The sequence below is a fragment of the Scyliorhinus canicula genome, chromosome 3 (genome assembly GCF_902713615.1).
Source record: "Scyliorhinus canicula chromosome 3, sScyCan1.1, whole genome shotgun sequence".
NCBI lineage: Eukaryota > Metazoa > Chordata > Chondrichthyes > Carcharhiniformes > Scyliorhinidae > Scyliorhinus > Scyliorhinus canicula.
This window is the reverse complement of record NC_052148.1, coordinates 73,213,130-73,235,351: the sequence shown is the minus strand read 5'-3', so window position 1 is coordinate 73,235,351 and position 22,222 is coordinate 73,213,130. Positions and strand designations below refer to the sequence as shown.

The following is a 22,222-nucleotide window of genomic DNA, read 5'->3' as shown; positions in this document are numbered from 1 at the left end:
AGGGCGTTGGTGATATTTCCACGGTGGTGAGGGGGGGGGGGGGGAGGGGGGGGGGGGGGGGTCGGATCTTCCAATGTTTGGCCGGGGGTGGGGGAAGGTGGTGGGACAGGAGAAATAAGATTAAAAGATAAGGGGCGAAATTCTCCGACCCTGCGGGGCCGCTGAAAATCCCGCCCTCGCCGTGGCAGAAATTCTCCGCCACCCGGGAATTGGCAGGGGCGGGAATCGCGCCACGCCGAGCGGCGAGCCCCCTGCGGCGATTCTCCGGCCCGCGATGGCCCGAAGTCCCCGCCGCTGGGAGGACTCTCCCGCCGCCGAGGTTTTGAACCACCTCTCTGTGGCGGCGGGATCGGCGGCACGAATGGGCCCCCGGGGTCCTGGGGAGGCGCGGGGCGATCGGATCCCGGGGGGGGTGCCCCTACGATGGCCAGGCCTGCGATTGGGGCCCACCGATCGGCGGGCAGGCCAGTGCCGTGGGGGGCACTCTTTTTCTTCTGCTGCTGCCACGGCCTCCACCATGGTGGAGGCGGAAGGGAAACCCCCAGCGCGCATGCGCCGGTGGTGACGTCAGCGGTTGCTGACGCACTGGCGCATGCGTGAACCGGTGAAAGCCTTTCGGCCAGCCCGGGCGGCGGGCGTCAAAGGCGTTGTGCCGGTTTGGCGCCAGTCGGCGTGGTGCCAATTGCTCCGGCGCAGGCCTAGCCCCTCAATGTGAGGGCTTGGCCTCCAAAGGTGCAGAATTCTCCGCACCATTGGGGGCCAAGCCCTCACATTGAGGGGCTAGGCCCGACGCCGGAGTGGTTGGCGCCACTCCGCTATGCCGGGACCCCCCGCCCCGCCGGGTAGGGGAGAATCTGGCCCAGGGACTGAGAAGAATGTTGCATTAGAGTAGTTGAATTCAATGTAAAATCAGGTACAGAAAGAGAAATAAAGAGAGGGAAAGGCAGATTTGATTAAGCGACACAATGGAAAAGAAAAATAAGAAAAGAGAGTTAAAAATCTCTAACAATTTACAACTGGAAGGAATGAGACTTGTACATTTTTATATTTTTACATGACTTATATTTCAGAATTTATGCTTTTATTTCATTTCAGAATCCATTGAATGGACTTTGTTATGTTTCTTACCTTTGGGTGTGGATGACGGCTAATAATAAGGCTGATAGGACCTGGACCACACTCACTTAGAATTGCATATGCTTCACTCAGAGCTGCATGTCGCAGGCTCACAGAGTCCACCTCCAAAATCTGATCACCTCGGCTGCAATGAAAAGGGAAATTAAATTACTTATTCTCGCTCAGTGTGTGAAACTAAATGAAGAGCTTATGGGGTACCTTGCTGCAATGTGTGCACTTGTATCAATTTCTAAAGTGCAGGCCCCAGTGAAAGGTATGAGAGGTGGGTGGGGGTATCTTTCTGGTGGAGTTGCTGCCCTTGCTGTCCTCCTTCACTGGGCGCAGGGGGCCTCAAATCGCAGGCTTCCCACGGCTAGCAAGCAGACTGCCATGGCATAAAAGGCAGCCTGCCCACATGGTATGCACCCCCCCCCTCCCCCCAGAGGTTACCAGTGGCAGTAGAATGAGGCCAGTAATTGTCCATTTAGGTTTAAACTTTTCAGCCCCTATCTTCCTCACCCTGAAATTAATCGAGGAGAGTCGAGCTTCCACCTCGCACCTTCCTGCCCAATTAAACAGAAACCAATGCCTCCCAGCCCACTTCCAGTGGGGCATTAAATTTACTACTCACACTCACTCTGGAGTGTGCAGTGCAGCTTTGCACTATAACTGATACGCTCCATTCTGTTGCTCCATTTTAGTCTTTTATTGGTTCCATTTTGCACTTAATAGAAATTTTTTGGTTGAGGCACAATTTATTTTTGAATAAAGGAGAACTTTCTCTATCTTAATAAGTTGGCACACGGTCACTAAAAACTCTTTTATTGTTCTCAGTATCAACTTTCCTTCCACGTGGCAGAAAAACGCAATACTGGCTCAAATACCTTTGAAGCAACATGTTTCAGTTTAATGCTGCCATCTGCCCTCCTTTCATTCTGATCCCAAGTGAAGGCCTTTTGTGAAGTTTCCCTCCTCTGCTCTATGACCACAGGTGGATGGGGACTATTTAACCCCACTGATCTCTGCATAAATTGACGTCATTGAAATGCAGAGTCTCGCTGGCAAATGGCCAACTGGGAAATCTATGCTGGGAACTTCAAGCTGTAACTCCACATGGATTGGAAGATTGTTTCAAGGTATACCATTCCAATTCAAGAAATCAAGATATTGCTTATCTACTATTTAGCTGCCACTTATCACTCATCTAGTTTAAAATCCGGGCTGGAATTCTCCGACCTTTGGGATTCTCTGTTCCCACCAGCAGCGCATCCCCGCCATTTCCTGGCGGTGTGGGGTGGCTTCAATGGGAAATCCCAGCAGAAGTGGATAATCTGGCCATCAGTGAATAGTGCATCACCGAGGAACATGGGAAACTGGAAAGTCCAGCCTCATCTTAACACATTGCATTTGACTGTTGAAAATGTTCCCCCCCCCCCACCCCCCCATCCACGAACAAACTGTCTTGTTCTGCTCTTGGCGTAGCATAAGCGGCTTCCTTGTGTCGCACTCACAAAGGAAGGTTCAGACATGGAGATAACTTCAACACATTTATTAAACTATTTACACTTCTCCTACTCGGGTTCGCCACTACTGTTAATCCTTCTATAGCTACTCAGACTGACAAACCAGTCTGCTACAATCCATGGGGTGGGTGTGATGTTGAATCAACCCTGTGTCTCTACTCACTGACTGTCTCCACTGGAAAGAGGAAGATCATGGGTGTTGTGTCCTTTATATATGGGTTGGTGTAATGCCCTCCTGTGGTCGTGTCACCTCTGTGTGTATCGTGAATGCCAATTGGTCGTGTCCTATCTAACTGTTCTATTGGTTGAGTGTCTGTGTGTCATGTCGCTGGTGCTCCCTCTAGTGTCTAACTAGTCTACATGTATTTAAATTAACCCCTTGTGTATTAAAGTGATGCATATCACCACACAAACCACGGTTGAATATTGCTTCAATACAGTTTTTTGATGTGGAGATTGAAACACTTCTGAACCTCAGACAGATTTGTCGTAAAATCTGCAATCTCGTGTCACAAGATTTGGTTGGGGTTGAAGTACTCGGCCATTAGGGGCTGGTTTAGCACACTGGGCTAAATTGCTGGCTTTTAAAGCAGACCAAGGCAGGCCAGCAGTGCGGTTCAATTCCCGTACCAGCCTCCCTGAACAGGCGCCGGAATGTGGCGACTGGGGGCTTTTCACAGTAACTTCATTTGAAGCCTACTTGTGACAATAAGCGATTTTCATTTCATTTCATTACATCCTGTAATTCCAGAGGCCTTGATTATAGCAACAGATTCCTGGAATGCAGAGGCAGAAAATGCAACTCCCATTAAGCATTGCTCTCACTGAACATGCTGAGCCACAAAACTACTGCCTTCTTTTAAAGCTGAGTGAGTATGACTGTGTCCTGTTGAGGGGCTTAGTGTGCATGCAACTCCTATCATTCCTAGAGAGTGGGGTTTGTGTGGTGAGTAGCTGAATTTGGAGGTAATGGAGAATAAGAAACCAAGGTGGAGTAGTGGACCTGGGCTGAAGGTGAAAATTGATATTTCACAAGGGAATAGTATTAACCTCCTGTAATAGCGTGAGGTATCACTGAGGAGGCTTCTTATACAACAAGGTTTATTGGAGACACAATAAGGTTTAACTATATACAGGCACAGAGGTATATCATACAGGTCTTTACCCCTCGAGTCCACTCAGCCAGGGTCCCTGCTCCCAAGGCCACAGGCTTTTCCCCCATTAATCAGGGTTCGCATGCTTCAGCATGATAGGCCCCGAGTGGGTCACATGGCCTGCGAGTTAGGTCCCTCAACAATATATACATCACAGGTTAATAACAGGTAACTATTTACAATGAGGGCAGAACCACACCACAAAAAGGGGGTAGTACAGTACAGTCCTTAATATGGTCAGTCTATCAGGTGACTTCCTGGGTCTGGTGGAATGCCTCAGTTCCTTGACAGGTTCCTCCACCAGTGAGATAGTGTCTTTGTCAGCAGCAGGACGTTGCCTTGAAATCTTGACAGGTGCATTGGGAAGCCCCTCTCCAGTTCCCTCAGTTATAGTAAGAGTGGTCTCTACTGAACCTTCCGGTTTCCTTGCTTCAGTCTCCGCCGAAGGAACGTGAGTAATGCCTACTGGGTCTGCCTGTTTAGTCATTGGGGCTGCAGCCTCTCCTTCTTACATTGTGCTTTTGCATGCATCTTCCTTGTAAATCCACCAGGCATGAGACAGGTCCAGATTTTGCCACAATTTTCCCAGGTATCCACAATGGACCAGATGAAAACTCCTCACAAAAACTAGGTCACCGATCTGTTGCCTTTTGCCAAATCATGGTATTTCTTTTGCACATCTTGCCTCGATTTCATCCTCCTTGTCAAATTGAGGATCACCAGGTCAAACCAAGGACAAAGGCGATAACTCCCATTAACAATTCTGCTGGTTTAATCCCAGTAGTAATGTGCCATTATCAGAAACCAATATCCCTGGAAGGCCATGAATGGCGAAAATGTGTCTCAGGGTTTCAAAGGTGGCCGTTGAGGTTGTTCCCATTTCTTGGACGTCCAGCCACTTGGAATGGTTGTCCACCAGTGTCAAGAACATTCTTCCCAGGAAACGATCAGTGAAATCAATGTGTAACTTGTCCATGGATGGCCGCGATACTCGGGATTGGCGATCGGGCGGAGAATGACTTTGGATACCGGAATCGGGGCAGGCGCCGGTTTGATGCTGGTTAATGATGCTCTGCCCCCTCCAAATCGCCGTCACGAGATGCGCACCGCACACAGTCACACCGCCATTGGCGTGTCTCAGCCGACCCACCCGTGATGCTCCGCCCCTGATGGACCGAGTTCCATATGCCATTTACAGTATAATTCATATCTAGATTTGATCCTCCAAAATTCAACACCTCACATTTGTCTGGATTAAACCCCATCTGCCATTTCTGTGCCTAAGTCCCCAATCTATCGATATCCTGCTGTATTCTCGGAAAATCCTCAGCAGCATCAACAACTCCACCAATCTTCGTGGCATCCGTAAACTTACTAATCAGACCACCCACATTATCCACCAGATCATTTATATACTACAAACAACAGAGGGCCCAGCATTGATCCCTGCGATACACCACTAGCTACAGATCTCCATTCTGGAAAACACCGCTACTCACTGTCTTCTATAACCAAGCCAGTACTGTTTCCATCTAGCCAGCTCACCCCTGAACCCATGTGATTTTAGTTTTTGTACCAGTCTGCCATGTGGGACCTTAGTAAAGTCCATATAAACTACACCCACAGACCTTCCCTCATCAATTTTCTTTGTCACCTCTTCAAAAACTCAATCAAGTTGGTGAGACATGACCTTCCCCATAAAAACCATGCTGCCTGTCACTAACTAGTCCATTTTCCTCCAAATGTGCATATATTCCTGTCCCTCAGTATCTTTTCCAAGAGCTTCCCCACCACTGATGTGAGGCTCACTGGCCTGTAATTTGCTGGATTATCTCCGCTTCCTTTCTTAAACTAGGGAACAATATTGGCTATTCTCCAGTCCTCTGGAACCTAGCCTGTGGTCAAAGAGGATGTGAAAATATCTGTTAAGGACCCAGCTAATTCCTCTCTAGCCTCCCGCAGTAACCTGGGATAGATCCCATCCAGCCCCTTCTGGACTTGTCTACCGTAATGCAATTTAGGATACTCAACACTTCCTCCTTTGATATATTGACATTCTGAAGAACGTTCACACACCTATCCCTGACCTCAACATCCACCATGTCCTTCGCCCTGGTGAATACCGATACAAAGTACTCATTAAGGATTTCACCCACTTCCTGTGGTTCCACGCATAAGTTCCCTCCATTGTCCTTGGGTGGGCCTACTCTTTCTCTTGCCACCCTCTTGCTCCTAATAAATGCATAAAAAGCCTTGGGATTCTCCTTAACCTATGTTTGCTGAAGGCATTTCACGGCCCCTTATAGCCCTCCTAATTCCACGTTTGAATTTGTTCCTACTTTCACTGCATTCCTCAAGAGCTTTGGCAGATTTCAGATGCCTAGATCTATCGGACGCTTCCTTTAATATCCCGTCTTCGCAACTGATTCAATCTTTCCTCAACCCAAAGAGAAAATGCTGGAAAATCTCAGCAGGTCTGGCAGCATCTGTAGGGAGAGAAGAGAGCTAATGTTTTGAGTCCAGATGACCCTTTGGCAAAGCTTTGCAAAGGGTCATCTGGACTCGAAACGTTAGCTCTTCCCCACCAACCCCTACCCCACTGAGTGAAGCATCACATGTTAAAATTAACTGTCCGGGTCGAAATGGTCTAACAAGCTGGATGACTGTCGGACCAGTTTGACCTGTTGGAAAGCCTGTTTTAATGGTGCCTTTCCAGTGCCAGCATTAATGTTTTTAAGAGGGGCAGGGGTGCTAATTCCGTTGCCAAATTCGGGATGAATTGGCTGTTGCAATTTACCATGCCCAGGAGCAATTTCAATTCTACAATGTTTTTCGGCGCAGGGAACTCGTTTATGGCTTTCACCTTATCTTCTAAAGGATGTAGGCCTATGGAATACCTTAAACCCCAATACGTGATTTCATTGGCCTGAAATGTGCACTCTTCACTTTTTAGTCTGATGCCAGTGTCTCCACGCATTTTAAGGACTTCTTCCATGCTGGTCAGATGCTTCTCATGTGAAGTTCCCGTCATCAAGACGTCGTAACTTTTGGGATTCCTTGCAGCAAGTTCTCCATAGTCTGTTGAAAAACTGCGCAAGCAGACGATACCCATTTGTATACATAAGGCAAAATGCCAACTTTGCACAGAGGTCTATCCGAGGGATCAAGGCCTGGATTCTCCGTTTCAGGGATTATGTCCCCACGCCGTCGTGAAAACTTTGGCCTTTTAGGCCAGAAAAAGCGGCGTCAAAAGGCCACAGATTCACAGTCCTGCAGGGGGTTAGCAAGGAGCCGTCGTGAAGCTCCCAGCTCCATTTGCAGATACGGCCCCCGCACTTCCGGGTCAGAGGTCGCGCATGTGCACGCCGGCGGGGCGGACTCAGACCGCGGAACTGGATTGTGGAAATAGTGCCCCCAATCGGCTGCGCGTCTGACCCGGACCACCCACTCAATAAAGGCACAGTCCCCCAGAAGGCCCCCTCCGATCGGTCCGTTCCCGACCATGGCAACCTTGCGAGTTTCCGAACAGCTGGGACCATGTTAGAAATATGTCATCAGGACTTCGGTGGGACGGGGGGGAGAATTGCAGGGCGGGCCTCAAACAATGGCAGCATGGGGAATACACGGCATGGCGTACTTCCCGGGTACGTCGCTTTTCGGGGGCCGGAGAATCGAGGAACCAGCGTCGGTCTCGATTGCATGCTTGGAAATAGATTCTCTGCCCCGCTGCCGGACGCAATTTCGGTGTCAGGGTGCGGAGAATCCAGCTTCCGGTGTCAGGGTGCGGAGAATCCAACCCCAGATATGTGTCTGGTCGGGACACTTGGTTAATGGTGAATTTGTAATTACCACAGATTCTGACAGAGCGGTTAGGTTTCAAATCAGGGAGGATAAGGGCCGCCCACTCAGAGAACTGGGGCAGATTCTCCAACCCCCCACTGGGTCAGAGAATCGCCGAGGGGTGCCAGAGATTCGGCGGGGTGGGCAATCGTGCCATGCCGGTCAGCGGCCGCTCACAGCGCCCCCCCCCCCCCCCGCAGCGATTCTCCGACCCGCGATGGGCCGAAGTCCCGTATGCAGGGCTAGGTCCCTTACCGCCGGGACCTGACGGCGCGGGTGGGCTCCGGGGTCCTGGGGGGGGCGCGGGCAATCTGGCCCCGGGGGGTGCCCCCACGGTGGCCTGGCCTGCGATCCGCGGGTGGGCCTGTGCTTGTGCCGTGGGGGCACTCTTTTCCTACGCACCGGCCGTGTCAGCCTCCGCGATGACCGACGCATAGGTGAACACCCCCTGCGCATGTGCGGGGTGACGTCAGCAGTCGCTGACGCTCCCACGCATGCACGGACCCGCGCTGGCCGGTGTAGCCCTTTCGGCCCCGGCTGGCGCGCACCAAAGGCCTTCCACGCCGGCCGGCGGGGTGCAAACCACTCTGGCGCTGGCCTAGCCCCTGAAGGTGCGGAGGATTCCGCATCTTTGGGGTGGCCCGATTCCGGAGTTGTTCACGCCACTCCGTCCCGCCGGGACCCCCCACCCCGCCGGGTACAGGAGAATCCCGCCCTTGTATTGGTTTTATGGTCCATAATTGTTCCAAGTGTGTCAACTCCCCCCCCCCCCCCCCCCCCCCCCTATAGGCCGTCCCCTGACCGTTCCCACAGAGTTCCCGACGGCAGCGACCAGGGGTGATTGGTGCCGGCGGTACTCTGTCGTATCGGCGCGGCAGCTCGGCACATCCGGGCCGGAGAATCGGCGGCCCTGCTGATTCCAGTGGCCTGCGGCCGGCATCGTGCCAAATGCGCCGCCGCAAATGGCGTTGTGGTGCGGTTGTGCCGATTCGCTGGCCCGGCGCGGGCTCGGAGGATCGCCCCCCAAATCTTTGGGAACCACTCCGGCGCGACCTAGCCCCTAGAAAGTGGGGAATTCCTCACTTTCGGGAGCCGTTGAAGCCGGAGTGGTTGGCGCCGGTTTTCACACCGGCGTGGGGACATAGCCCCATTATTGGAGAATCCCGCCCGATGTTTTTAGTCTGGGATCCATATGCTGTGAACCAAATGACCTTTTGCTTGTCTTCCCCCGTGATCCCATTAGCGGTAAAGAAGTACTCTTGATATATTGGTTCCAGTCTTTGGCCCCTGGTTGAACAGATTGAGTTTTCCATCATCGGCAGGTTTCTCACTCATGTTTTTTCTGTCAACATTTCTGTTTCTTGGAAATTACCAATGCAACCCCTTCCCCCACTAATTTCAATGTAATAGCGCAAGGTATCACTGAGGAGGTATATTATATAACAAGGAGCTTTATTTGAAACAACAATATAGAGGCACAGAGGGAAATCATACAGGTCTTTACTCCCTGACTCCCAGGTCCACACCGCCCGGGCTCCTGCTCTCTGTTTCCTGATAAGAAGTCTTACAACAGCAGGTTAAAGTCCAACATGTTTGTTTCAAACACTAGCTTTCGGAGCACTGTTCCTTCCTCAGGTGAATGAAGAGGTGTGTTCTAGAAACATATATATAGACAAATTCAAAGATGCCAGACAATGCTTAGAATGCGAGCATTTACAGGTAATTGAATCTTTACAGTTGGCGGCCCACTCCCACACAATAGGCCCTGACTGGGTCAAATGGCCCGTGAGTGATCGCCCCTTAAAGGGGCCAAGCTATCACACTTTCCTGTTGCTGATTGAGAAAGGTAATAGTTAAAACTCTGAGATATATTATTTGCTCTTGAAAATGAAATGAAATGAAAATCGCTTATTGTCACGAGTAGGCTTCAATTAAGTTACTGTGAAAAGCCCCTAGTCGCCACATTCCGGCGCCTGACCGGGGAGGCTGGTACGGGAATCGAACCGTGCTGCTGGCCTGCTCGGTCTGCTTTAAAAGCCAGCGATTTAGCCCAGTGAGCTAAACCAGCCCCAGTCTAAACCAGCCCCAGTTGTTCAAACATTATGGAGATTGGTTAAGAGGAGAATTGAGCTCATCTATGATCGTCTCCTTGGTTAAATAGCTTCATTCAAGGGACATATCTAAAGAATGGTTATTGTCAGCACCATGTGTATCCAACTTGAGTCAGCATTTTCAGAGTGCAGAGAACATTGGGAAAATCAAAATTATACAAATGAGTTCCGTAGATGTATTAACACTTTATTCGATTTACAGCCCCCGTTAACAAGGTTTCCAAAAGACAGACCACCTGCAGAAAGAAGCACTCCACTGGTTACTTTCACTCAAGCACCGGGCATTTCATAACTTCAGGGAAAAAAACACTTTTGCTGTTTAAGACTGACCTCAATCTGCCATCCAGTTTGGCAACGGATCCAGGGGCAAGGCTGTGGATATAGATTCCTGGGGTTCCGTTCTCCAATGTAAGGCAACAGGCGCCAATCCCCAACCCAACTCCAGGCTCTGAAATGAAACATGACACAGTAGCAGTGCTTATACTAGTAGCAGTTGCAGGGGTAACATAAAAGGTATAAAATCTTGAAACCTGCAAACTACAATAGCTGGCTAGAAGTGTGGATCAGTCACAAGGTACTTTGGATTTTTTTTACTATTAGGCAGCAAGAATTTTCATCTTACAGTATTAAAGTTCCTCAAATTCTCATACAGATCTCCTCTGAAGCTTGGCTGAAATCCAAGTAAATAAGAACACTGGATCTAGGCTGGTATGGTAGCACAGTGCTTAGCACTGTTGCTTCACAGCTCCCGGGTCTCAGATTCGATTCCCAGCTTGTGTCACTGTCTGTGTGGAATCTTCACGTTCTCCCTGTGTCTGCGTGGGTTTCTTCCGGGTGCTCCGGTTTCCTCCCACAGTCCAATTATGTGCAGGTTAGGTGGATTAGCCGTGCTAAATTGCCCTTAGTATCCAAAAAGGTTAGGTGGGGTTACTGGGTTACTGGGAGAGGGTGGAGGTGTGGGCTTAGGTGGGGTGCTCTTTTCAAGGGCCAGTGCAGACTCGATGGGCCAAATGACCTCCTTCTGCACTGTAAATTCTATGAGTTCATCAACCAATTCTAAAATGTTAAAGTACAGCCGATTCCAGTACAGGGTATGTTAGTTAAACAGGAATTTATCTCACTTCCCAATAGACATAACTATTACCCAAAACCTTTTTCTGCACTTGCCTCCTTCGTCTCAAACTCAACCAGCTGTACATGCTGAGAAATACAGATTGTTTTCATATTCTACATTTAGTTGTGCACAAGCAATTATTACATAAGGCCTCATCATAGTGAATTGGTCATTAGATTTCAGGCCGAATAAAGGTGTGGTTTCATTCTTGCAGACAGAGGGTAGGACTTAATGGACACAGTTTTCTATAGGATCCAGTCCCAATTGAGTCTCAGAGCTGTTTTTATTGGGAATGTTGTTCTTATCAACCTTTTGAAAGAATGCATGATGAGAAAAAGAAACGTGGGCAGGGATTAGTAATCTAAATGTGATATATAGGCTCGAAGCTGAATCAAATATGTTGGGGGAGTGGGCCCATGTGTGATATATATCTTTGGAAATGCAATGTGCGAGTTTAAGGTCTGGACAGTTTCAAGCATCTGCATACCATACAAGCTTATATGCTAAACGTTGCAGAACAGAAGAAGGTCATAAAAGATGAAATATTTTTTGGAAAAGCAGTGTAGACACCATAGGGAATGCAAAAGGATATATTATCAGCAGTATAATAAAGAATGAGGAATTTTTCATTTGTAAAAGGCCTTGGCACAGCCAGATTTGTGTTGAGTACGGATTCCAGTTTTGATCCAGACACATGACAAGGAAACTATTTTTATTCATTTACGGGATGTGAGCGCCGCTGGCTTGGCCAGCATTTGGTGCCCATCCCGAGTTGCCCTTCAGAAGGTGGTGGTGCGTTGCCTTCATGAGCCGCTGCAGTCCCCGAGGTGTAGATGCACCAACTGTGCTGTTTGGGAGGGAATTCCAGGATTTTGTCCAGTGACAACAAAGGAACGGCAGTATATTTCCAAATCAGTGTGGTGACTGACCTGGAGGGGTACAGCCAGGTGGTGGGGTTCCCAGGTATCTGCAGCTCTTGTCCTTCTAGACGGTAGTGGTCGTGGACTTGGAAGGTGTGCCTAAGGAACCTTGGCAAAGTACAACAGTGCATCTTGTTGATGGTACACACGGCTGCCAATGTTCATTGGTGGAGGGTTTGAATGTTTGTGGAAGGGGGAGCAATCAAACAGGCTGCTTTGTCCTGGATGGTATCGAGCTTCTTGAGTGTTGTTTTAGCTGTATTCATCCAGGGAAGTGGAGAATATTCCATTGCACTCCCGACTTGTGCCTTGTAGATGGTGAACAGACTTTGGAAGGGGAGGAGGTAAGTTACTTGCTGTAGGATTCCTAGCCTTTGACCTGCCCTGGTAGCCACAGTATGGCTAGTCCAGTTCAGTTTCTGACCAATGGTAACCTCGAGGATGTTGATTGTGGGGGATTCAGATATGGTAATGCCATTTAAACTCGAGGGGCGATGGTTAGATCCTCTCTTCTTGGAAATGGTCATTGCCATGTGCCACACAACTTGTGTGGCGTGAACGTTATTTGTCCAGGTCTTCTGCATTTAGACATGGACTGCTTCATTATCTAAGGAGCCATGAATGGTGCTGAACATTGCGCCGTCATCTGCAAACATCCCCACTTCTGACTTTATGATGGAAGGGAGGTCATTGATGAAGCAGCTGAAGATGGTTGGACCTAGGACACTACCCTGAGGAACTCCTGCAGTGATGTCCTGGAGCTGAGATGATTGACCTCCAACCACCACAACCACCTTCCTTTGTGCCAGGTATGACTCCAACCAGTGGAGAGATTTCCCCCTGATTCTCATTGACTCCAGTTTAGCTAGGGTTCCTTGATGCCATACTCGGTCAGATGCCAAGGGCAGTCACCTCACCTCTGGCATTCAGCTCTTTTTTCCATGTTTGAACCAAGGCTGTAATGAGGTCAGGTGCTGAGTGACCCAGGCAGAACCCAAACTGAGCACTCATATACAGATTCTTGCTGAGCAAGTGCCGCTTGATAGCACTGTTGATGATTTTGCTGATGATGGATTTGTCCTGTTTCTTGTGTACAGGACATACCTGGGCAATTTTCAACATTACCGGATAGATGCCAGTGCTGTAGCTGTACTGGAACAGCTTGGCTAGGGGTGTGGCAAGTTCTGGAATACAAGTCTTCAGTACTATTACCGGAATATTATCAGGACCCATAGCTTTTGCAGTATCCAGTGCCTTCAGCCGTTTCTTGATATCATGTGGAGTGAATCGTATTGGCTGAAGACTGACATCTGTGATGCTGGGAACATCTGGAGTAGACCGAATTAGACACAAGATCAGACACACATACAACTAAAGGATAATTTTTCTAATTCACACTTCCAGTGTGGTACTTCATCTAGGTGAGGACCTGATGGGAATTTTGGGCACACATTCATTGCAATTCTTTGGCCTTTAATTTTAATGAATGGAAAATTAGTTTGATTTTTTAATTATTATTATTATTTATTTCCGATATTCAGTCCTAGCAAATGATGCTCACTGTCAGGGGAACATGCATTCAGAAAAGCACAACTCAGTACACCTCAGTTATATGCTCTCTGTTAGCTTGACCCCTGAATAGATCTTTCTCAGCTTCTCTCTATCTCATCCATTCTTTTGCATGGTGGCGCTGATATTTTGAAATCGGGGATTGGGATGGTTAAATAAAATCATATACTTATGGTTATGAGTATATATTTACAACCTGTGGTAATATGGTCCCTTTAAGGGGGCGGGCAGGCTTCATGGACCATGTGACTGGTTTGGAGCCAATTGCGCGGGAGAGCATGAACGCCAGCCAATGGGGAGTTGGTACGGCAGGGGACGAAGGAGATGAAGAGTAAAGACCCGTTGTATAGTGTTCTGGGCCTATTATCTAACTGCCTTTCGTTTTCATCAATAAATCCCTTTCTTTACATACAATGTATGTCTGGAGCCACATATTGGCCATACAGCCATTGTGAATTGAGGGCGGGAGGAACGAACATTTGAGAAAGTAGATAAGCTCCAGCAGGAGTTGGAATCATTTAAACCATGAGTGGAAATGCCTATCATTGGGAAACTAGACCCATTTGACCAAGGGGTTGAGTCAATGGAGTCAGTATCGGTGGCTCCGATTCATCGTTACTGCGACTGATATCACAGGTGAGGTCAAGCAGAAGGTGATGCTTCTGACAGTTTGCGGGCTCCAAAAGTGTAATTTTATTAGGAACCTCACGTCCCCGGAGGCACCCGACTCGTTTTGACCAGATAGTGAAATTGGTTAAAGAACATTACAATCCAAAGCCCTCAATTATCCTCCAATGTTATAAGTTCAACTCTGCAGTGAGGGGCCATGAAAAATTTGTCTCGGCCTTCATAGCCAGCTTGCTAAGTTTGGTCCCACGCTCGCGACCTGTTGCGAGACCAGCCGGTTTGTAGGATCCATAACCTTAATATCAAGAAGAATCTTCTGGTAAAGACCACGATTACTTTGGAAAAAGCTATTGAGATAGCTCAGGCAATGGTGTGAGCTGAAAAAAGGTGCAACTAAGCTTCAAAGCATAGCTGAAGGGGAAGTTAACCAAGTATGGGGCCCTCACCTATTCAAAACTGGACCTCAGTCACAACTACCTGCAACCAGAGTTGGATGAGGAGTCTCAGATGTTTCTTTGCTACAATCAATACCCACAAAGGCTTCTTCCAGAGTACCACATAACCTTTGTCCCTTCTCTGATGTTTCACCTGTCCCTAGAGTCCATGTAACCTTTACAGTTTTAGCCATTTTGTTGGCCGTCTCATCATTAGCATTACCTTTCTTTAATGTCACCTCCATTATGATACGATCTTTCGGCCCTGGTCCCTTGCGATAACAATCTCCTTCTTCTGACCCTGGTACTGGAGTCCCGCCACTGGTATTGGAATTGGGAGAGCTGGACCGGCTCAATAATGTGGGAGTGGGACAAGGAGTAAGGCTAGGACTGCGCAACCTGGTACGAACAGTGAGCGTCACTACTCCTTTCTTCAGTTGCTATTGGGGGAAAATATACATGTTAGAATAGATAAATGAATGAATCAGTTAGCAGACCTAAGGGTACATTTTGTGAGAATATGATCCCAACGCAAAGTCTTGTTGAATTGGAGTGCGAATTGGAATATCTGCCATGGAGGCTAAGGAACCTGATCCATATTATCTCCGATTTGCCAGTCTTTGCAATTAATAAAATATTTTAAGCACACGCTCAAAAGAGGCCATCTCATTGGAAGCCAGCTTGAAGATAAAGGCCTCTGTTTTTGCTGAATCAGGATGACTTCAGACCCCTTTAAAAATGGCTGGCTGGTCTCAAGGCTTCTTATTTTTGCGACTGCCTTTTAAGGGTGCAGGTTAGTTTGGGCCGTGAGCCCGCATCCTGTACTCCTAGCCTGACCGACTCCATTGTGGCGCCAGCCATGTTTTAATCCTCCGTAATTTTCATGTTCACACAGCTCCTGATCTCAATATAGCCACAGCCCAAACATACACAAAAGAGCTGAACTCGGGTATTAAAATCTCCACTGATTGGAGTCATATCTGGCATAAAGGAAATATGGTTGTGATTGTTGGAGGCCAATCATCTCTGTCTGAGGATATCACTGCAGGAGTTCCTCAGGGTAGTGCCCAAGCCCAACATCTTCAGCTGCTTCATCAATGACCTTCTGTCCAGCATGATATCAGGGCCGGGATTCTCCCCTACCCGGCGGGGCGGGGTGTCCCGGCGTAGCGGAGTGGCACCAACCACTCCGGCGTCGAGGATCCCAAAAGGTGCGGAATTCTCCACACCTTTGGGGGCTAGGCCCGTGCCGGAGTGGTTGGCGCCACGCCGACTGGCGCCAAAACCGGCGGCAACGGCCTTTGACACTGGCTGGCCGGGGCTGGCCAAAACGCCTTCGCCGGTTCGCGCATGCGCCGGTGCGTCAGCTGCCGCTGACGTCACCACTGGCGCATGTGCGGTAGGGGGGTTCTCTTCCGCCTCTGCCATGGTGGAGGCCGTGGTGGCTTCGGAAGAAAAAGAGTGCCCCCATGGCACTGGCACGCCCGCCGATCGGTGGGCCCCGATCGCGGGCCTGGCCATCGTGGGGGCACCCCCCAGGGTCCGATCGCCCCGCGCCCAGGACCCCGGGGGCCCGCTCGCGCCGCCGATCCCGCCGCCACCAGAGGTGGTTGAAACCATGGCGGCGGGAGAGGCCTCTTAGCGGCGGGACTTCAACCTATCGCGGGCTGGAGATTCGCCGCAGGGGGCTCGCCGATCGGCGCGGCGCAATTCCCGCCACCGCCAATTCCTGGGTGGCGGAGAATTCCGGCCATGGCGGGGGCAGGATTTTCGCCGGTGCCGGGCAATTCTCCGACCCTGTGGGGGCCCGGAGAATTTCGCCCCAGAAGTGGGGATGTTCGCTGATGACTGCACAATGTTCAACACCATTCGTGATTCCTCAGATACGGAAGCAGTCCATGTCCAAATGCAGCAAGACCAGGACAATATCCAGGCCTGGGCTGACAAGGGACAAATATCATTCACGTCACACAAGTACCAGGCAGTGACCATCTCCAACAAGAGAAATCCAACCATATCCCATTGCCAATCAATGGCATTACCATGGCTGAATTCCCCACTATCAACATTTAACTGAACTGGACTAGCCAGATGAATCATGTAACTACTGTACCAGGTCAGAGGTTGCGAATTCTGTGATGGGTAACTCATCCCCTGACTCCTCAAACCCTGCCCACCATCTACGAGGCACAAGTCAGGAGTGTGATGGAATACTCTCCACTTGCCTAGATGAATGCAGCTTCTTTAACACTCAAGAACCTCAACACCACCCAGAACAAAGCAATCAATTTGATTTGCATTCCCTCCAGCACCTTCAACATCCACTCCCTCCACCACCGATGCAAAGTGTGGACCATTTACAAGATCTACTGCAGAAACTCACCAAGGCTTCTTCAACACCACTTTCCAAACCCACGACTACTACTATCTAGAAGCAGAAGATCAGCAGATACCTGGGAACCCTGCCACCTGGAGGTTCCCCTCCAAGTCACTCATCATCCTGACTTGGAAATACATTGCTGTTCCTTCACTGTCGCTGGGTCAAATCTGGAACACCCTACCTAACTGCACTGTGGGTGTACCTACACCATAGGAACAGCAGCGGTTCAAGAAGGCAACTCACCGCCACTTTAGGAATGGGAAGCAATTCTGGCCTAGCTGGCCACACCCACATCACATGAAAGAACTAAAAAAAATCCTAACCACTCTCTGGAATCCCTCAGCCTTGGAGCCATTCTAGTAAATCTCATTGGAACTCATGGCGGGCCTTCACATCCTCCCAACACCCAGAATTGGACACAATGGGGTCGAACTGGTTCAGCAAAACCTCTTGGCTTTTATACCCAACATCTCTGTTCCTAAAGCCTATCAAAATAATAACTTTACAACCATAATTGTGACAGGCAATTGCACACAACTTGGTCATTCATGTTATACAACCATCTCTGCTTCTTTGAACCTGGCCCTATTCAATATTGGAGCAACCATAACCTCTTCTGCCGGCCTTCCAAAAAGCAACCACTCTTGAGAGCCTCTCATTCCCCTTCAGCCAAAAAACCCAGCAGCAGCTGCCTGAGATCTGCTTTGACACAACATTGAACACGCATTTCAACAAAAATTAAGGTAAGAAGAAAATTCAAACAACTTGCCGGGCAAAAAATATAGCAATAAACTGATAATAGTAAAGTGAGTAATTAATAAAAATAACCCTTAAAAGGTGCAGCGCGGCAGAGCTAAACTAATAAAACATTTATTGCCTTTTCACTTAAGGAGCAGAGCTGGGGAGACACAGACTCGGCCCATGTCCTGTTCATCAAGAAAGGGGGAGGGGACCGGGGCCAAGCTCAGGAATTGACTGACCCTGCATTTCTCGTTAGTAGTGCACACTCCTCGCTGGCATAGGTGCAATTCACACAAAAGTGAGGGTCAGGACCAGATTGCCTTTCCCCCTGGCTTTTCCCTCCTTTCCTGGACTTAGAAAATGATTGTGAACAAGAACCATTTCCAGCTCCTGACTCCATACTCCATTTAAGGCACTGGTGACTTGGTAACTATTTTACCAAACTACAACATTGAACACCAAGCTTTGAGAAGAATGTGGCGAACCTTTCCACCCTCTCTCGGAACTTGCTTCAGACTTTTTCTGTTTTCCAGTCTCCAGTACTTTGGCAATACCACGTACACACATGTCACCCATCTATATTTTACAGCCTTTTAATATTATTATAATACAATGTAAAATAAATTCCAGTTTATGAACTCAGGCAAATCTTTGCAAATAACTTTTAGAGGAGGAAGCACTTCTTTCCTTTCACTATCTTGCCATCGCTGGCGCCTAATTAATCTACATGTTTTTGAAAAAAATTTTCCTCGGAAATTTCAACCTGATTAATTATTATAAAAGTTGCTCCTCCAAATGGAATTTGGTGGTTCCTGAATGGGATGGGGTGTGGGGGTGGGGAAGAGGGAGGTGAGGGGATACCCTGAGGGCAGAAGGCACTCACTCACAGCCCCTGGATCATAAGATGACTTGAGAGAAGGACAATGCTATCTGAGGCCGGATTTCACTGTAGGCATGAGTTCCGGTGGTTAGCTTCATCTGCAATCCCTCTCCCAGACCCTACTGCTGCCCCTCATGCCCCCATGCCAAGGTATGCCACCCCAAAGCCTCTCATCCTATGCCAAATATGCCCCCCAAACAACCCCTATGGTCCCTCATGTCCCCTGTGCCAGGCTATGACACTTTCATGCCCATTCACCCACAATAAGGTGAATAGAAGCAATGAACCAAATAGTGACAATAATATATGTAAAAACAGCTTTTAGAAAGTTATTAATTCATAAAAATTGTTTTTACTACAGCCCAATAAAATAGTTGATCATCCAGATCGTTCAAATTGGCTGAAAATACAAGCATCTTATGGAAATGTGCAGCACGGCGCCACAGTGGTTAGCACTGCTGCCTCACAGCGCCAGGGACCTAGGTTTGATTCCGACTTCGACTGACTGTGTGGAGTTTGCACATTCTCCCCATGTCTGCGTGGATTTCCTCCGGGAACTCCGGTTTCCTCCCACAATCCAAAGATGTGCAGGTTAGATGGATTGGCCATGCTAAATTGCCCCTTAGGGTGGGGTTGCAGGACGAGGGTGAGGGGTCAATCCACCTAACATGCAGATCTTTGGACTGTGGGAGAAAACTGGAGCTCCCAGTACAAACCCACATAGTCACGGGGCGAAAGTGCAAACTCTATACAGTCACCTGAGGCTGGAATTGAACCTGGGTCCCCGACGCTATGAGACAGCAGTGATAACCACTGTGCCTCATAGAGCCAGGGACCTGGGTTCAATTCCAACTATGGGCCACTGTCTGTGTGGAATTTACATGTTCTCCCCATAACTGTGTGGGTTTCTTCTGGGTGCTTTGATTTTTCCCCACAGTCCAAATATGGTTTGTCCTGTTAGTGACCAAAAAGTTTAGATGGGGTTTTTGGGTTATGGGGATGGGTTGGGGGAGTTGGCCTAGGTAGGGTGTTCTTTCAGAGGATCAGTATAAACTTGATGGGCCAAATGGTCCATCAATAATAATAATCTTTATTAGTGCCACAAGTAGGCCTACATTAACACTGCAATGAAGTTACTGTGGAAATCCTCTAATCGCCACATTCTTGTGCCTCTTCTTCTGCACTGTAGTGATTCTATGCTTTTTATATAGGTTGTTTGAGAGTATAACATGGGGGGAATGAGGGGCTTTGGAGGGTGGATGGGGATGTAAGATGGCATGGGTGGGGCATGCAGACTGTTTGACATGCACACACACAAAATCCCATCCTTATGGTTATTTTCTCACGCAACGGGCGGGAGAGGCTTGGAATTTTCCTCACCTCTGCTACCTGCTGCGAGGAGGAAAATCCAAGCCAAGAACGCATATTATCTCATATGAGTGAAAAACAGACGTCCGAACCAAACAGTGAGCATAGTGCTCACTGAGATGTAAGCTGGGCGCAGGTGAATCCAACCCCAGGGGGCCCCCACGGTGGCCTGGCCCACGGTCAGGGCCCACCAATCTGCGAGCGGGCTTGTTCCGTGGGGGCATTTCTTCCTTCCATGCCAGCCCCTATAGGGCTCCGCCATTGCCGGCGTGGAGAAGAGAACCCCCCGCGCATGCGCCAAAATAAGCCAGCCGGTCTGCGCATACGCGGAACCATGCGCAAGATCATGCCGGCTCTTCGGCGCATGCGCAAACTCGTGCCGTCCCTTCGGCGACGGCTGGATCGGCGCCAACCCCTCCAGCGTCCCCCTAGCCCCCGATAGTGCAGAGAATTCCGCACTTTCGGGGGCTGTTGACGCTGGAGTGGTTGGTGCGGGGTTTCCCGCCGGCGTGGGGACTTAGTCCCCAGAAGGGCGAATTCCGGCCATGGAGCTGAATTCACCCAATGTCTGTGTCTATGTATTTACATTGTGTATTTATCGTATGTCCTATGTTTTTCATGTATGGAACAATCTGCCTGGACTGTACGTAGAACAATACTTTTCCCTGTACCTTATGACAATAAACCCAAATCTAAAAATGTTTTTAAGCTGCGAACATTTACATTGTACTCTTTAATCAGTTGCAAATGGGCAAAGGAAGTACAGAAAAGATAAAATGAATGTGGAGAGAGGAAATGGCGTCTGTGGAGTGGCATTGCTTCAAAATCCCTTGTTTGATGGCCACCTTTGTTCTTTTTGCTATTGTCCGGGTTGACATTCCAAGGCACATTCATCAGAGAATAGGAGTGCAACATGCTTAAAAGGAGCCGATGATCAAATTCAGCACAGTTTCAATGAGTATATGACCTGCGAACAGATCTGAATGATATCAATATGACATAAGAGAGCTTCCAACAGATTGCTCAACGTTACAGACATCAGGGGCGGGATTCTCTTGAATCAGCACGATGGCCCGACGTCAGTGTAAAAAATGGCGCGAACCACTCCAGCGTCGGGCCGACCGGAAGTTGCGGAGTTTCCGCACTTCTGGGGGCTAAGCCGGCGCCGAAGGGACTGCGCGAGTTAGCGCATGCGCAGAACCGCCGGCGTGATTCAGCGCATTTACACACCGGCCGGTGTATTCTGGCACCTGTGCAGCGGGGTGTCTTCTCCATGCCGGCCATAGCGGAGCCCTACAGGGGCCGGCGCGGAAGGAAGAAGTGCCACCACGACACAGGCTCGCCTGCAGATCGGTGGGCCCTGATCGCGGGCCAGGCCACTGCAGTGGATGGTGCAATCAAAGGAGCCTTGGTGAGCTGCTGCAGTGCATTTTGTAGATGGTACAAACAGCTGCCACTGTGCCACTGTGCACTCGTGGTGGAGGGATGTTTAAGGTGGTAGCTGGGTGCCAATCAAGTGAGGTGCTTTGATCTGGATGGTGATAAACTTTGTGTGCTGTTGGAGCTGCACTCATCCAGACAACTGAGTAGAGTCCAGACAATAGAGTATTCTATCACACTCCTGACTTGTGCCTTGTAGATGGTGGACAGGCTTTGGGGACTCAGGAGGGGAGTTACTGGCCATAGATTTCTCAACCTCTGACCTGCTCTTGCAGCCAGTGGCTAACCCAGTTCAGTTTCTGGTCCACTATAACCCCCAGGATGCTGATAGTAAGAGATTCAGCTATGGTAATGCCTTTGAATATAATGGGGAGATGGTTAGGTTCTCTCTTGTTGGAGATTGTCGTTGCCTGGCAGTTGTGTGAATGTTAGTTGGCACCTATTAGCCCCAGCCTGAATCCTGTCCAGGTCCTGCTGCAACGTGGACATAGACAGCTTCTGTATCTGAGGAGTTAGAGGTACTGAACATTGTGCAATCATCCACGAACATGCGCATCTCAAACATACAGCTGGACAGAATGTAATAATACAATTACAATGTAATTAGGCAAAATATTAGGGGTTTTTTCAAGGTCATGATGCATGACATTAAAGTCTGGCACAGGGAGAACACCACTTTAGGAATTGCTGATTCTCTTTGGGCCAGTATCTGAATACATGCTACTGGCAGCTGACCTCTGCAAATACTCTTCTTGTTACATTAGAGATCATGGGGTGTGCACCTCATGATATTCACTGGCAACGTGTGAGGCTCCTGACCTGGATCAGGAATTAGTAAAATTGGCCGTTCAGACTTTAATTGATCCACTTATTAATGAGCAAATTCAGTTGATCAACCTGCACATTTAAAACTGAAAACTTTACAGCAAAAAATAGATGAAGGAAACTGACACTCCTCCACATTAGGAGTCGGGAATTCTAACATAGAGGTTTGCATGCCATGAA

The 22,222-nt window shown here is 48.9% G+C and overlaps 1 protein-coding gene across 6 annotated transcripts in view; it reads right to left on the bottom strand.

The window, feature by feature from the left end:
• The window catches only part of pdzd2 (PDZ domain containing 2), a 599,663-nt gene that overhangs the window by 105,624 nt on the left and 471,817 nt on the right, over positions 1-22,222 (bottom strand). For all 6 annotated transcript variants that reach the window (XM_038790713.1, XM_038790714.1, XM_038790715.1 and 3 more), the window contains 3 exons: positions 14,632-14,848; positions 10,075-10,192; positions 1,129-1,261 (listed from right to left, as the gene is read on the bottom strand). In XM_038790713.1, coding sequence (XP_038646641.1) covers positions 1,129-1,261; positions 10,075-10,192; positions 14,632-14,848 — 468 coding nt within the window. The remainder of the gene's footprint in view (positions 1-1,128; positions 1,262-10,074; positions 10,193-14,631; positions 14,849-22,222) is intronic.